Source organism: Felis catus, chromosome F1, assembly GCF_018350175.1.
Source record: "Felis catus isolate Fca126 chromosome F1, F.catus_Fca126_mat1.0, whole genome shotgun sequence".
NCBI classification, from domain to species: domain Eukaryota; kingdom Metazoa; phylum Chordata; class Mammalia; order Carnivora; family Felidae; genus Felis; species Felis catus.
The window spans coordinates 45156286-45173985 of NC_058384.1; the positions used below are offsets into that span (position 1 = coordinate 45156286).

The 17700-nt window shown below is 34.4% G+C and overlaps 1 protein-coding gene across 13 annotated transcripts in view; it reads left to right on the forward strand.

Annotated features, from left to right (window-relative positions):
- The window catches only part of KCNT2 (potassium sodium-activated channel subfamily T member 2), a 363444-nt gene that overhangs the window by 276187 nt on the left and 69557 nt on the right, over positions 1 to 17700 (forward strand). For 10 of the 13 annotated variants that reach the window (XM_019822157.3, XM_019822162.3, XM_019822163.3 and 7 more), the window contains 2 exons: positions 4150 to 4221; positions 7602 to 7736. In XM_019822157.3, coding sequence (XP_019677716.1) covers positions 4150 to 4221; positions 7602 to 7736 — 207 coding nt within the window. The remainder of the gene's footprint in view (positions 1 to 4149; positions 4222 to 7601; positions 7737 to 17700) is intronic. The other 3 variants (XM_019822161.3, XM_019822164.3, XM_011291082.4) reach the window with 1 other exon arrangement.

Consider the following 17700-nt stretch of genomic DNA (forward strand, 5'->3'; position numbering starts at 1 on the left):
TGTGTAAAATGAGTAGGACATTTATCTGAACAGCTAATTTTGAGACTTTATAAGACAGTGTGTATGAAGCACTAGTGAAATATCTCACTTAGTAAGGCAGTCAGGAAATGTCAGTTGTCCCCCTACCCCGCATACCAATCAAGAAAATGACATTGTCACTATTCAAACTGATGAGTGGATTTGGGTGAAAACCCGATTAACAATAAAGGGAAATTTATTTTTTAATTTTTTTTTCAACGTTTATTTATTTTTGGGACAGAGAGAGACAGAGCATGAACGGGGGAGGGGCAGAGAGAGAGGGAGACACAGAATCTGAAACGGGCTCCAGGCTCTGAGCCATCAGCCCAGAGCCCGACGCGGGGCTCGAACTCATGGACCACGAGATCGTGACCTGGCTGAAGACGGACGCTTAACCGACTGCGCCACCCAGGCGCCCCAAGGGAAATTTATTTTAAGCACTTAAATGAAACTACTTATATATTTTTAAGAAAGGAATAAACTACTTAACAGAATTATGAAATGCTGACAAAATAAACTTTCTCACTATATTCATTCACTTCTTGAATTTGAAATACAAAAATTAAGCCCATCACATTTATTACTTAAATGGGAAATAATGACCTTCAACTTTGCAAATCCATGCAAATCCACAAACCTTTTCACTCCTAACAATCAGTAGCTAATTAACATTTGCATGTAATGGCAATTTTTATAATGAAAGCTTTTGTAAGAATATGATGTTTTAGACTCATAAACAGTCATCTTTCTTAATATAATTACAGTTAGGTTGCAGATTAATGATGTGCTCACTTTTTTTCTGTTTACTAACATCAATTACGTCTGAGTTTGTTGAATTTTAATTTCTTTTAATACTATTTAGATACAACATGTTTTATTTTAGTCTGTGTACATTTCTTTTGTTCTAGATCTCTTTTCCTCTTTATCTTTTCTTGATTTGAAATACTTTTTTGTATATTAAGCAAAAAGAATCTATATTTATAAGTAACATATAAATATATAAGTAACACATTTTAAAAAAATGTTTAGTTTTGAGAGAGAGAGAGAGAGGGTGAGCAGGGAAGGGGCAGAGGAGAGGGAGACAGAGGATCTAAAAGCAGGCTCTGCGATGATAACAGAGAGCCCAATGTGGGACTTCAACTCACAAACCGCGAGATCATGATCTGAGCTGAATTTGGACGCTTAACTGACTGAGGCATCCAGGTGCCCTTAAGTAACCCATTTTTAAATATTTGTTTCTTTTTTGCTAATTTTTTTGTGATGAGCTTTAGAGTTAAATCTGTAATTATTTTCACTTTTCCATAATGTAATCTCTAACGTAGATAGGTCTTCTGTATTTAACATTCAGATAAAAAATGCATACATTTTATTCTGTAGTATTGGTGGTTTTGTTTTCCTACATTCCATTCTTCATCTGTCCTTTGTTTAGGGTGAAGCATAAGAATGGGACATTTCCTGTTTTTATTAGAGTTTTATGTTTTTGCTTAGTGTCTTTCAATGTAAAGGTTATGTTTGCCAATTAACTTCAATAATTAGAAAGATTAGTCTATTAAGAGCCTATGATATCATTTATGTCACTCATCAATTACTAAGCAGTTTAGTGACATGAACACTGTTGCCAATTTATTTAAATGAGCTAACATAGTACATACAAATGTACAATTGCTATGTTCTTTATGTTTCAAGTTTCCTTATAAACTAACTTTATCAATAAAAGTAGATGAATCTATTCGTTACACAAGTTACATTTTGCAAAAAGTATGGCATATAAGATTCTCTACATTAGATATGCTTCATCAAGATTATATATTTACTAGGTTTCAAGGGCTTGATTTACCTTGTAACATAGCTGAATTTGTGTAAGGATGAACTAAGCTAGCATAGTGCAGATGCTAATGTAATTTTTGAGGGTGTAGAAGGTTGCTTGCACATCGTAAATACATGTTTGTGGCAGAATTGCATGTGGCTAAAATTCATGAGTTTCCTAAAACAAGGCAATAATTTTGATGTCTAAGTACCTTTAATGATTCCTGCTGGAAAAAGCAACAAAATGCAAAGGACATATTTTTATTTTAACTCTAATTGGGAGCATTGGCATAAAGTAAGGACTTAATTATTGTCCCCAGTGACCCCAGTACTATTTATTACACAGTTTTTCAGTATTTTCATTAGGTTGAGTTATTCAATAACATTATTTACTCTTGCTTTACTAGCCTTTAGAATAGAGAAGATGGCATAAAGAAATTGAAATGATCTGAATGTAAAAGAATGAGTCAGAGTAAAAATGTGGTTATTCCAGCCAGGGTATGTATCTGCAATTAATAACGAAGAATTATAGATCCATCTCTGTCACATAGATTATTGAGCCACTCACTTTATCTGAGTAGAACTGCAAAGGAGTAAAGAGAGATGAAACAAAATAACAACCGAAAAAAGACACAGGCAAAATGATTTTTCAAACCACCGCAAAATCTCAGTACGGTCCCAATCTTGTGGTGTCCTCACACCTGCTTCTATAAACATGAGGTAGGGGAGGAGAGTCATGGAAGTTATCGAATGAGCAATGAGAATGGCACTTCTAATTTTAAGAAGCGGAACAGTGCTCAGACCGAACCAGAAGGTTCTATAAAAGACTGCTGCTCGGACTGTATATTGTTATAATATTCATTGAAATGAACATGCATCATGAGTTTTTAAAATATCTGTATTCTGTGATTCATTAATATCCTTCTATGAATGCTTTGGCATAAATGATTTAAAAACTAATACAGGAAAATGTCATCTAAAGATGTTCATACCACTATGGTATATAATAGCAAGATATAGGAAATAACCTGTAACTTCAAGAGTTAACAATATGAAAGTGAGAATAATTTATATACTGAATAATTGAGGATTTTAAACATTAATTGTGGTACATTTATAATATGTAATAATATGGGGCCATTTAAAATGACTATGAAGAAATTTAATGTTGAGCTGAATCAACATTACAATAGTAGTATTCTTTGGAAGATTGTCTTTTTAGCTTCACTGTATTGTGCATTCTTTTTCTTTAGAGTTAAAGGGTTAAGAGGATGATCAACAGGAAGAAAATAGGTCAGGGAGGAAAAGACTTCATCTAGCTGGGATATTATAGATGCTATCCTTCCCTTTTCCTAGAATTTCCCTCTCCTTCTCTTTTACTGGCAAACATCCAAATTTAATATCCCTTCTGTGAAATGATCCCCAATTCTGCTTTCTGAGTGCAATCTATTTTTTTTTCTGATTAAAACATATATTGTAATTGTGTGCTTTTGTACATGTGTTCCGAAAGCTGTATTTTATATAGTACAAGGTAACATGATATTCTTTTTTCTGTATGCCTTAGTATAGAAATGTCTATTATATAAATATATGGGTACATATATGCTGAGTGAATAGATGCATGAAAGAGTTAATAACTTTATAAAATGAATATAATAGATTAAGTGATTTCTAAGGAAGCATCCAGGTTTATGATTCTTTCCCCAAATATGCCTATAAGTATAGATTTTAATATATATTTGCTCAACAATATACATGGAGTAAGTCAATTATGTAAAGGTGAAATACTTTTAATTTTATATGATACATATGTTACATGGGTGCATATACTATATTTATTGATTAATAGGCTGATACATTAAAAAGGGCATGTTGTAATTGTGTATATCCCTTAGAGAGGTTGCTCTTAATAAGCATGCTAATTTAGTTCTCTATGCTTTGGGCCATCCAAGAAAAAAAATCATTAATTTCTCATTTTACAATTCCTCCTCTGCATGAATAATTTTTAAAGTCATTGATAAGACTTTTTAGTCATAATTAAGGATATCAATTCAGTATTTTTGTAGAATAATGCCATAATGTTTCTGATTTAGAAAGCAGAAATACAACTTGTTTTTATAATATAATATAATAGTACATTGTATTATTCATAACAAGTACAAATGATATTTTCTAATTAATGTTAAGAAAAAAGACACTTAAAATTAATCTTGTCAACAGTGTTTAGTTTTGGAAATGCAAACTAAGTCAACTTACTTCCTTTCCCTAGAAGCGCTGCCACTGTTGTGACATTGTGTTTCATTTTGTAACCCATCTGCTACTTAGGCCAGATATGCATTTTCTGGATGCAATCTGTTGGTTTCCAATGGTTTACTACATGGTGGGCTCTATTGACAAGTAGGTGACAAAATCTTTGGCGCACTAACTAGTGTGGTGTCCTGTGGTTTGTCCTGTGCTGTGCCCCCGTGTTGCATGATGAGTGTAATTTGCCATTTCAGTATTGCAAATATGGTGTATTTTGCATGCAGAGCTTATGGTCTCGTGTTATACATCTTGTATTCAAACTTCCTAAAGCAGTAATCTGTTGTTGAATTAAAACAAATCTTGCTGCATGAGAATTTTGTCACATTTGTTTAGTTTCTAAAGCTATTTTAGTTTTGCACTGTCTGTAGCAATAATGTTGTTACTAAGGGCCGAGGGATAGAGAAAACCTAAAGGTTCAGTGTTGTGATGCATTGATATCATTGTCATAACTTCTGGAAACCTTCAAAGTAATTTAGAGATGTTTGTTTTAGGCCAGATTTATAAACTGGAGCATTTCCTTAAGAGTTTACTTTATTCTAGTAACATATATCAATCTATAACTTCTAAAAATGTGTTAATTAAGAAGTCAAATGTGTGCAATATGTTAGTATTAAAATACAAATTCTTTTATATGCATGAGCATATAAGAAATATAAAAACTAAAGATCATAAAACTAATATGCACATAAAATGTGTTAGCTACCCATTAACAACAAAATGTCTACCAGAACCGTTGAAACAAAATGCTAAAAGTTATCAATTAAGAACTTTCATGCTTACGTTTTGTCCTGTAGATATTGAAAAACAAAGTCTTATAACTTTGGAAGTGTTTATTGGCTGTTGGATATATTAAAGACCAAACTAACTTATATCTAGCCTCTAGTCTACATTAATATAATTTACATGATCAGTTATCTTAATACTAACCAACTAAGATGTAGTTAGACGCATTGAAATTACTATTTAAATCCATGAATGTGAAATCAAACTATATTTTATCATTAGTAATGTTACTGTGAAATGATAATATTCTATTAAAATTCATTAGAAAAACAGAATACTTAAAAGATGAATAAACCTCCCATCTGTCTTTGTTGCTGTAAACTATGAAATGAATTTTTCCTCTATAAAAGTGTTTATGTTGAGACAAAGAACTGAGAGGGTCAAGTTCCTATGAATGGAGAAAAAAGCAGGATTGGCAACAAGTTGATAATTATTGAAGCTGGGTTGGGTGATTGAAATATGGAGGTTCACTGTGTTATTCTCTTTTGTCAATGTTTGAAATTTCCCTTAAAAAAACAGACACACCTTTGAATGAATTAAAACCCATTCACAACACTGTCATATACTCATACATTCACATTGTAGTTCTTGGGAAGGAAGGCTTAGAGAAGGGTACAAAGGAAGTTGTTTCCTCTTGAGATTATCTTTTTTTCAATATTAACTTTTATCTTAGTCAGCCATCTGGTGGCCAAACTGTGTAAAGCAACTGTGCTGAATAAAAACATAGGCAAGTGGCTTTGCAGAGAGGATAGTGTGGAAAAATCATGATAGACATGGCATTATAATTCACTGGTAGCATAATAAAGATAAAAAAGGAATAAAATGTAATATTAAATGGGTACAAAAATAAGTGATTCAAAGTTAAAACATGAAGAACAAAATGTTTCTACGTGTTTCTGAAATGCCATTCCAATTTTACGTATTTTCTACAGATTTAAACTCGTACTTAATCATAATTACTAAAATCATTTGCCTAGGTTATATGTGAACTACAGCAGCCAATATTTTGAGTATGGAATTAACTGATACATATAGGTATAGGTAACTATTAGCTATTTGGCACAGGTACTTACAGTGAAATTTTTTGTCAAGTTTCAACCTCATTGATTTATTACTAATGAAATATTCATTTTTCTGTCATAACTTTTATGTGTATATCCTTTTCCAGTCAGGCTTACCTTCTTCCACCTGATCTGTCCCTCTTTTTATGTAGATAATTATAATGGAGAGATGATTTTTTTTAATTGGGGATCAGGATTTTAAGAGCTGACATAGAAAGCGACTTAAAATTATAATAAAGTGAATTGAAGGCATCATTTTTATGGCCCATAAGGGACTATATCACATTAATTTTCTACCTATTTCTTTGTTTTTTAAAAAATGTATTTTAATAGATCTAAGAACAATTATGAATTTCTTAGTTAAAAGGAACATCCAAATGAAGTATTTCTAGGGATTTAAACTTGATCATCATATTGATTGGATACTGTGGTACTGGCCCCTCTTACCATAGGAAATTTATTTGGAATAACATTCTGTTTCCATAGTTTTAGCCATAAAATCTTTGCCACAGAGCATTGTTCCTGATCCAAGCAAAATATTTTTTCTGAACTACCCCTGGGGATCTTGGACTCAGATCTTTGGTAATACTCTCTCACCTCATAACAGAATAAGAAATCCCACCTCCTTCCTTATCATAAGAAGAAAACAGTTCCCTCTAAAGTAACGTGACTAGTTCAGCCAATCACACACTTGGAAAATATCCTCAGGGAACTGACCCTTCAATTGAAGAATTTAAAAGGAACTACTGTTCTTTAAGGTCTACACTGTCTTCAGTCAACTTTGTATGAACAACATTCTTACACTCATTCAAATTTAGTCTCCTTTATCTACTTCAGCCCTATTTTTCTAGTTTGTATGAAGCAGAGGCAGTGAGATAATGGTTTCCTTGTTTCAGCTTTAATGGTAACATTTTCTTTTAATTCAGTGGGAAACTGCTAGTTTTTATCAGTGATAGGGGAGAAGAGTGACTATTATAATTCACAGGAACTTGTATCTAGTTTAGCAATTATTTCATGCAACTAAAGAAATTAGGTTATTCAGTCGGTTGCTCAAAAACTAAATGGTAAATGGTAAGTTTGAATACAACTGATATTTATATATTTTTCATGCTCGTGGCTGTGTTGAACCAATCTTTAACACATAGCTCTCACAAAGAGATAATCCACATTTGAGAATATTTCATAGTTTAACATTTCTTTGTTGGGCTAGACCATCTAAGGTAATATGAGTATTCATCTCTACTCTAACCAAAAGTACTGTAGGGATAAAGAAGATGTAAATGTCATGTCTTTGAAATAGAGAAAAGTTCAGATATGCTTTATTTCTATTTGATTGCAAAATGGGTGTTTTCCGTGTTTTCCTTATATAATTAATAAATATTATTTAAAAATTCTTAAAGCATAGTGCTTTGAAATGGTTAAGATCTAATGAAACATAAACAGCTCAAAAATACAAATTATTTAATATCTGTAGAGAACGTATTATAATCCCCATTAACATCTACCAGGGCAAACTCTGTGAAAGCCATCTATGAGGGCAACCTATACACGTGTAGTGGGTAAGCAAGCACTGATCTTAGTACTGTGATTTATTGAAAGTCCATTTTTCTCTGTTGATTTTTATCAAAGCCTAGATGATTTACTCAGGTGTGGAGTGACTTTCGCTGCCAACATGGTGGTTGTGGACAAAGAGAGTACCATGAGTGCCGAGGAAGACTACATGGCAGATGCCAAAACGATTGTAAACGTGCAGACCCTTTTCAGGTAACTGTCTGAATAGCTCTGCCCTGCTGTCTACTTACTGCTAAATATCTGTGAAATGTTTGACTCTGAGTCTGTATAAAAGGAGTGAACATGAGATACTTACCCTGAAGTTACGTTCATTCATTCAATCCAAAAGCAAATACTTATTTAACATCTAATGTATGACTGGCACTATATGTTTAATTTTTTTATTTTTTTTTAAGTTTATTTACTTATTTTGAGACGAGGGGGTGGGACAGAGAAAGAGGGAGAGAGAGAATCTCAAGCAGGCTCCACACTATCAGTGCATATCCTGGCTTGGGGCTTGAACTCACAAACTGTGAGATCATGACCTGAGCCAATGTCAGGAGTTGGACACTCAACCCACTGAGCCAGCCAGGCACCCCACCATGTGTTTAAGTTTTAATGCAGGATCATCATTCTTTTAAAAATAAATAGAATAATAAGTGTGGGTTTTTTTTGTATAGTTTAACATAACAAATTCTAAATCCTGTGCTGTAGTAGTCATGATTTGTGACAGACCATGTATGTTACAATTTTGGTTTTATGCCTGGCAGTGGCCAATAGTACGCGTTTACAAACTGGATTACTAGGAATGAAATATCGTAAGACTGTGAACAGGTAATTTACCCATGTTAGGAGCCAAGTCGTAACTCATCCAGATAGGAATTTTCTTTATGGTTATCTTTGAGTAACAGTGAAAACCAAAGAATAGGTCATGCTATAAGCAAAGTCAAAAACTCCCCTGTAAATGAAGACATCTATGTCACCTGAATGGTTCTTTCTGAAATCATTTTAAAATTTAAATATCTAAAAGATCATTATTTCAGTTTCATGATTTTTGCACAAGGCCAAAGGACATACCTGAGCTACCAAATTATGGAAGTAAATAAAACAATCTGAACTCCATCATCATCTCCCATCACTCCACCTTTATAACCTTTATATTGTAGCAAAGTATATACTGAGGGTAATTTTCAGTTTAGAGTTTGAGTTTAGAATTCAGAAGAGAGAGGCTAGATGTGAGTCCCACTTAAGTTGATTATTTACTATATGATCTTGGGTAAATTACTTTCCTTCTCTAAACCTCAATGTCTTAATCACAGAGTTGATTGGAATTTAAAAATATATAATGCTGTAGCACATGACTGGTAGTTTTCAATTATTCAGTGAAGGCTACTGTAATATTAACACTCTCATGATCGCTTTCATCTGACAGAGTGGAAAAGCCACAGACCTTGGAACAATATAACAACAAACTTCATCTGTCCCAGAGGTGCTAGTAGACACTTTGTGACCTCAAGCATATTTCTTAACTTCATAGAAATTCAGTTTCTCTCATGCATAAAATGCACGTGGACAATAGTTAACCCTTCTTGCAGTGTTACTGTGAAGACTGGAAATTAGGTATATAAAGAGTCTGTTTTCCAGCATCTGGAAAATTTACTCTGAACTTGCATGAGAAAGTCTTGTTTCAGAAGGAGAACAAATGTACCCTCTAAAGTTACTGTAATGAGGCGGTTCATTTAGAGTAAGGCTGACTAGTTCTTGAGCTGTATGAAATAGTACAGTTAAAGGGAGAATAGCACATGTTTAAAATATGACAGATATGTAAGTAATTTTTTTTCTCTAGAGAATGCAAAAGGATATTATAGGGTATAAAATTAATTTAGAAGGATGAGATTTACAGCCAGTGAACAACGTAACATCATCCTTTTTATTCCCTGTGTGGCAAAAGCTAGTTATATTTTTAACAAGAGAGGATCTTTGGTTCTTTTGATTAAACATACCATTTTAGCTTTCAACTTATCATGAGTTTATTTCTATTATGGTAAAGTTTCTATTGACCTACTTTTATTATATATACTATGAATGAATAATTTTGATTTTAAGATAACAATCAATCAATCAATCAAGAATGAATCCCCATCTTACTGAGCGATGCAAAGGCTCTAATATTTTTAAACTAACTGACCAGAATAACTAAGGGTAGATATACATGTAGTGATATTACCATTATTTCACTAAGTACATAACAATATTTTTCAAGAAAACAGTTCTGTGAAACATTTTTTATGGGATGATCCATGAGCTCCTAATCTAAACTAGTGCTAAACTAGGCTAGTCTTATATAATGAAGTGCAAAAGTAAGACACACATGGATCCCCATAATGTACTGAATGTTATTTATATAGATAAATGACCAAAACTATGCAAATTTATTAGTTTCATCGTATAGGTGCAGTCAGTTACCACCCTTGAGGTCACCCACATTCCTTGAAGATTTTAGTTCCTGATTCACTGTGACTCTACAAATCCTGCTTCTATCATAATTCTTGATGGTATCAGCAATCCTACACAGATGATCTTTTCAGTGTTTTATCTTAGCCACCTATTCTCATGGTCATAGACTTTACCTTGAAGTAACAATGATTTTACCCTCCTTCTTTTCAGTTTCATTCAGTTCTCTGAGTACTACTACTCTGAGTACTATTGGGTATTTCTTCTAATACCCTCAATCTTAGCAGCCTTTTGTCTCCACTAGAACCTACTATCCACTGGTTCTGCTACCTTTTCACTGTCCTTAGTCATCTGAGGGCTTTTCTTCCATGCTTAACAGATTAAGTTCCAATATCAATCATTATAATCACTCCTGTGCTGAAACCCTGAATTAGTGTCCACCAATTACTGATTAGTGTCCACTACTGTGGACTGACACCGATCTTAACTCTCTTTCCTGTCTCCCTTCCTCTGCCCTCAGTTTTCTATCCTTTCAGCTTCTCTGCCCATCACCTTGCATGAAATTTCTTAGAGACAGATGACAAAATTCCAGAGGTAGGATCCAGTTATCTTCATAAGTGAGCAACAGGCAATCAGAAATCCAGTCATAGTGGCTGGATACCAAGCTATTTAAGATTAAAGCTTAAGGCTCCATCTCTAAGAGAACACTGAGTATATGAAAGTCAATAGTGTTAAAAATGATTGAAGAAGACTAGTTAAGTGATACAAACAGATTTTATTTAACATTTCACGAAGTGGGCAGTCTCCATTCTCAAGAATCCAGACAACTACAAAATGCAGTGTGAGGCAGGAAGCTTTTATGGGATAAAGAGTAAGGAATAAGAAAGAGAAAAACAAAAAATGAGTAAGGAACAAAAAACAAGGAAATAAGTATAGACCCCAGAGTTGGTTTGGCATTTTGGGATTGGCTGACTGGATATATTGTGTTTCTGGTCAAGTGGAATATTTACAGGTATCAAGTAACAAACCTAAAACAATTTAGTAATGAGTTTGATATTTTTTAAAAAAATGTTTATTTATTTATTTTGAGAGAGAGAGAGAGAGAGAGAGAGAGAGAGAGAGAGAGAGAGATAGAAAGAAAGAGTGAGCACGGGAGGGGCAGAGAGAGAAGAAGAGAGGGAATCCCAGGAAAGCTTTGTTCTATCAGGGCAGAGACCAAAGTGGGGTTTGATCCCATAAACCATGAGATCATGACCTGAGCCAAAATCAGGAGTCAGACACCTAACCAGCTGAGCCACCCAGATGTCCCAAGTTCGATATTTTTTAATCAGTGGAAAGCAGCCTGTGAATTGGGGGAGTACAGTGCCTCACAAGCAGTGAGACACTTTCCCGGAGAGATTTTGGGCAAGAGTGAGTTTTATAGAATGCTAGAAGAGGCAACATGGAAACAGGGCATGATGGGCTAGGAGGTCAGGCATTTGCTAAGGCTAGTAATAGATCCTGTTTTCTAGCATAAGCTGAGCTAGCTAAAGCTGAGTTGGAGGATTAGGGTTGGTGTATATTAGGTTTCCTTGATAGATATTTACCAAAAGTACAGGCTGACATGTTTAGATTTGTAACATGGGCCAGGCCACTGAGACAGCCTCTGTTTTGTGGGTCCCAAAATAAAATTAACGTTATCACAGAGACAGAAAAGTTATCTAAGTTTTTAGTTTGCTGGCATGGCAACCCAACAGGAGAAGCTCCATCGTGGTCCTAGAATTTTTTTTCAATAATAATATCACGAAAATATCTCAGCCAATCCTTATATCTTCATGAATATCATTAATTTCCTCAAACAAGAGCCGAATTCCAATCTTCTCTGTAGCTGTATATATTAAGCAAGTTAAGATTACCTTCTGTTGTTGCTCTGTATAGAGCAATGCTACATTTTATTAGCATTAGTTTGTAAATGACTGTGTAGTTATTAGTTTGTAAATACCATTTATCTTGATTATTTTGACATTCCATTTTGACATGGGGCATTTTGACCTTTACATTTTCAGCTTTTAAAACTACTAAAGAATATGTTAGAGGAATCTTCAATCTGTGGTTGTATTAGAGTCCAGGACATAAGAATGAGATGGAATTCAAATATGAAATGAAAGCAACAGTGCTCTAGTTCTAGTTATTGATAAAAACTGGTATGATTTGTTTTGCTGGCTAGGAATAGGGTTAAATTTGTTGTTATTCAGAAGCTCACAGTGACCACTTGAACCCATACCTGCCCAGCTTACTATACAGCTTCACTTGACAAGGCCTCTCTTTTGTCTAGATTGTCCAAGGACCTTTCAGAGTTACTCAGTCCCAAAAGACCAAAGGCAAAATAGGAGAAACTCACTAATTCACTAGCAGTATATTTGGGTGGCAGGGCTAGGAAGAAGTAGAGAACAGTTGGGGGCATCGGGAGAATTCCTTTTCATCTGGAATTGCATTTATAACTCAAACATACTTTTGTAATTGAAAACTGGATTACACAATTCAATGTGTCTTTATCCAGTAGGGCAATTATATATTTGCTGGTTTGGCCCTTGCATGTTTCTTCCAGAGGACCTACCCAGGAAGTGTTTTATTTTCCATATCCAGAATCTGGAGCATGACATACAAAGTGTTAACACTCAGATGTTTGATAAACATTCCTTAAGTTTGTTCTGGGATGGCTGGGACAAGAGGGGCCTCCAGCCTCAGCCAAGCTTTGTCACCAGAACAACCTAAGCAGGCCCTGTATTGATCACTTGCCCAAATTTGTTCCTTCACTTGCGATGAGTTTACCTTTGTGGGTTCGGAGTAGTCCTTTATAGTAAGCAGCAAACTCCTTCAGGGACAATCTATTCCAGGGGTTCCAGATTCTCTAGGTAAGAGAGTATCTCTAGTACTTTACTCTGAAGAGATTCCTTGAATCCTAAACAATTGGCCCATCAACCTTAGAGACCATTTCAAAGTACCAAAGACTAGGAGATAAGGTCTTTTCAAGTCAAATATGGCTAAGCCTCTTTCTCTCCTGTGCCTGTGGACCTTAGTTTATACATCTAAGAGAAAACACTCATGGGTCATTCTCCTTGAAAGATCTGCTAAGTGAGTGTCTGATTTCCAAATTGAAAGAAAAGCAGGTCCTCACTTTAAAATTTAAGTGTCTCTTGCTAAAGTTTTACCTCACAAGCACTAGGTGTATTGAAAATATTGCCTGTTTTCACATCTTTATGAACAAGTGTTAATATCTAAACTAAATTTAAAGAAGCATGCCAAAATGTGCCTTGAATTAAAAACAGCCACTTCAAAATGGCCATGTCATCTATCACTATTCTCATTTAACTGAACAAAAAAAGACGATATTGAAAGCAACTTACTGGCTCATCCTATCCTATATAGGAAAAAAAAATGGCCGATTCAAACCAACAGCCTAAGTCTGTGTATCAGGAGAAAGGGAGAGGAGAAAATTAACTCAAGGAGTCGTGAAGCAAATGTTTTTCTAGAGAGCACACAAGATAATAAACATTAGTTTAATACAGAATGGGTACAAAAGTAAATACTTGCTAATTTTAAAAGACGAACTAAGGTATATTAAAAATTTTTTAATTTATTTGAGCAAAAATCAGTTCAGATTTGTCAGTGCCAGGTAGGAAGTAGTTAGAAACACTCCGTGGACAGGAGTGAGGGGCTTACAGAGAAGAGGCAGAAATAAAGCAAAGAAATAATTGATCAGCTACAGCTTAAGTGGTTGTATTTTTTGAGAAAGCCTAGTTGACTGTTTGTGATTGGCTGTCCTTTGGTTTTGATTTCTTAACCTTGAGGCATGTATAGGTTGAGGTGTTGATTTGTTTACGTAACCTGCTAAGGCATTAGAGCCATCTCAGTCTAATGGCCTCCTTATTTAATTAACATTAGTTTTGTTTGCATTGTAAAAGTCCAGGAATGTTTTAGTTCAGAAGTCTCTTAGGCTGATTTCGTTTTATATAAAGATATTTTTGCTTTTGATTTTTTTCCTAAAATGTAGCTGATCAAACTGGTAAGATAATCAGTGCTCTGGCAATGGGAACATTCATTCAAGTCATGGATCTGTGTATTGCAGGAATCAGAGAAATTCATGCATTAACCCCATAGTAGGTCAGGATGACGTCTACAAACACCTACACTTGTGATTTATTCATGGTATTATTGAGCATCTAGTAAGTTTGGGGACTATACAGAATGCTATGGCTGAGCAGTGCCTAAGGCAGACATAGTGATCAGTAGTGATTAAGTAGTGATAGTCTAAGCAGGGAACATATTAAACAAGAGATTCCAGTAGAGAATTATAAATGTAGCAGCTACTGAAAAGAGTATAGTGTTATACAGGTACAGACAACAAGAATGTATGATCTAGTCCAGTGGATCAAGGAACACCTACCTATTATCTCCCTGAGGAATTTACTCAGTTGTTTACTTGATAGACTAAGCAGGCGAGGAGAGGAGTAGAACATTCCACAAGGGGGCAGCATATCCAAAGGCTCTGAGGTATTGATGCGGGCAAAGTTGATGACTTGGAGCAGAGCAGGTGGAAGACTGACAACGTGAGGCTGAAGTATTAATCTCCATCAGAATATTCATGGCTTTGTAGAGCACAGTAGCAAGTTGATCTTCATTGTAAGAACAACAGGAAGGAAATCACTGAAGGATAGAGTTTAAAAATACTATTTTAGCTACGATATGAAGAGTGGTTTGAGGGGAAAGTAAGAGGAGGGGAGAGCTGTGCAGTTAGAAGACTTGCATCCCCAGGATGCAAAGAGCATAAATGGCAAGTTAAAAAATAAAATCAAAGGGGCGCCTGGGTGGCGCAGTCGGTTAAGCGTCCGACTTCAGCCAGGTCATGATCTCGCGGTCCGTGAGTTCGAGCCCCGCGTCAGGCTCTGGGCTGATGGCTCAGAGCCTGGAGCCTGTTTCCGATTCTGTGTCTCCCTCTCTCTCTGCCCCTCCCCCATTCATGCTCTGTCTCTCTCTGTCCCAAAAATAAATAAAAACGTTGAAAAAAAATAATAAAATCAAAAAAGAATATTGTCTTTATGTTGGCACAAGTAAGATATTATTATTGGCACAATAATCATAGTTATTGAGGAAATGTCATACCTCTGTACGTGGGAAAAGACATAATTGAAAATATTGATAATGAGTATGTATAAATACAAGAATGATTCATTTATGTAGTGCAGAAATATTTTTATTATTTTGATTGGATTACATAGATAAAAAAATTACATACAGGAGATATCTGATATCTCAGACTTAAAGTGTTTAAAAAGTATTTTTAAAAGATTAAAATATATTCATATTTATTTTAGTGTTGAGAGCCAATTGTAATCTGAAACTGGTTTTTTAAATATCTAAGTGAGTCTCTATACCTATATATTAATATATATGTTTGTTATTCTGAAACATCATTCCTAGCCACCACAACAGATCAAAATTTATAGTGTAGCACACTAGCTCCGTTTTTTAAATTAAAATATTGTGAACATTTTCCAGATTTGTATGCCCTTATGTTTGTTTTTCTTGAATATATAATTGCAGGTAGTCTCAGACTTCTCCCAGTGGTCTGTCAAGTAGAGTATATGGTGTGTTTTTCATCTTGTGTTAGTTAGCATAACTGGGCATGTCTGTCAAAAGTATTTTTTTAATAAATTATACCAAGCAGAGAATTAGTCCATAGAGATTTTGCACCTCTCCACAATGATGCTTACATCACTCAGTCAGGACATAAATTAATTGCAGAAAAGTTTTAAATAGAAAATAATATTATTTTTATTGTTTTTAATGTTTATTTTTGTTTTTGAGAGACAGAGAGACAGAGAGACAGAGAGAGACAGAGACAGAATGCGAGTGGGTTAGGGGCAGAGAGAGAGAGAGGGAGACACGGAATCTGAAGCAGGCTCCAGGCTCTGAGCTGTCAGCACAGAGTCCAATGCAGAGCTTGAACTCATGAATGTGAGATCATGACCTGAGCTTAACCAACTAAGCCACCCAGGCACCCCAGACCATATTATTTTTCAATTACAGTATTGTTTTATTATGATCTAGTACCTAGGGAAAAATACATTTATTATGTCATTTTATTTCTAAAGTGTTTTATACTCAAAATGTGTTTAGGTCATATTAAAGCCCAGAAATAGATTTACGGATTCATATTTTAAGATACATAATTAAAGTTACTAAAAAACCAAATTTATGAATGTATTATAATTGAATGTAAGTAATAGTTTATAGATATAAAAGGCAATGCACTAAAACATTTCATTAAAGTATTATTTAGTTCTAGATTTTCACTAGGTGGCAGACGTAGACAATGCATTCACTTTCTCAGTTTCAAATAACATAATGGTATTGGTTCATTTATATAGAACAGAAACAGCACATCATATAAACTTTTTGGTTCTATCTAATTTCAACTCTACAAGTCACTTAAATACAATGACCAGATCAACCAATCATATTATCATTCACTGTTACTCAGCTCTCAAGTATATAGCTATAGCTACACATTTCTACTTGATATGTGTTAGAAATCATCCCAAGTAATCCCACAAAAGTATCCAAAGTTTGAAAAATAATATGTATGAAAGATAAAAGCTATATTTCGCAGAGAAAATTTAAACTTTCCAGAAGATAAAATAAATTTTCATTGTTTTACAGCTATGTTTTTCTCACAAATTACTTCTCTGGCCTTATATCTCAACACTGTCCTGGATGCTTCTCACAAGCTATCCATTTACCGGTGTCTTAATGCTGCATAGTCTGTGAGATTCAGTCAGCCATATTTATCACTCTTATAAAAATATATACAGCCTTATAACTTACACATTTTTATAGTTTCCTCTACTGGGTAGTAGAGTCTAATTTAAAGGCCAGCATATCTCTTTATACCTCTTTTTAGGTCTTGGAGACCAGAGCTTTCCAATAACAAACACTTCATTATTATTTATTAAATTAGATATTAAAAATATGCCTCAGTTAATAGAAATAACAAAATGAAGTTATGATCTGACAACTATTATCTTTGTGTGTGTGTGTGTGTGTGTGTGTGTGTGTGTGTGTGTGTGTGTGTTTTGGGAGAAGGTGGTGAATAAGAAGGAAGCTAATGCAAAGCTATGGGACGCGTGACAACTCTCAGGATCTTTCTAGAATAACACTATCAGTTGAGCCTTGGCCTCAATTCATTACAATGAAATGTTATTTGAGTTAAAATATTTTCTTTTCTCAGGAGATCATTATAGCAAGATGTGACCTTCAAAATCGCATACTATGAGAATAGGGAATCTTAGAAGATCAAAGAGCTCATATTATGGACAATAAGCTCATCACGTGGAATTTTTGTCAATTGTCATATTCATCTTATAAATTTCTCTTTTGATATTATCCACAAAGTCACTTGTGACTTCTTAAATTAGCTTCATGAGCTTCTCTTCTATGCTGTTTCATAATTGTAGAGAGAAAAATATCTAATAAAAATCCAAATTACTGAATTTATTTTTCTTATAGTGCTAAAATGTTGTTTAAAATATTCTTTGGGAAATAGCATGTCATTTTTCTTGCATTGTACAGACAGTTTATGTGACAATGCCTGCTGTTGTAATTGCATGTAGTTTTATGCCTAAGGCTAGGAATCACTCACTCATAAATATGTTGTTACAAAATATACCATATTGGATTGTTA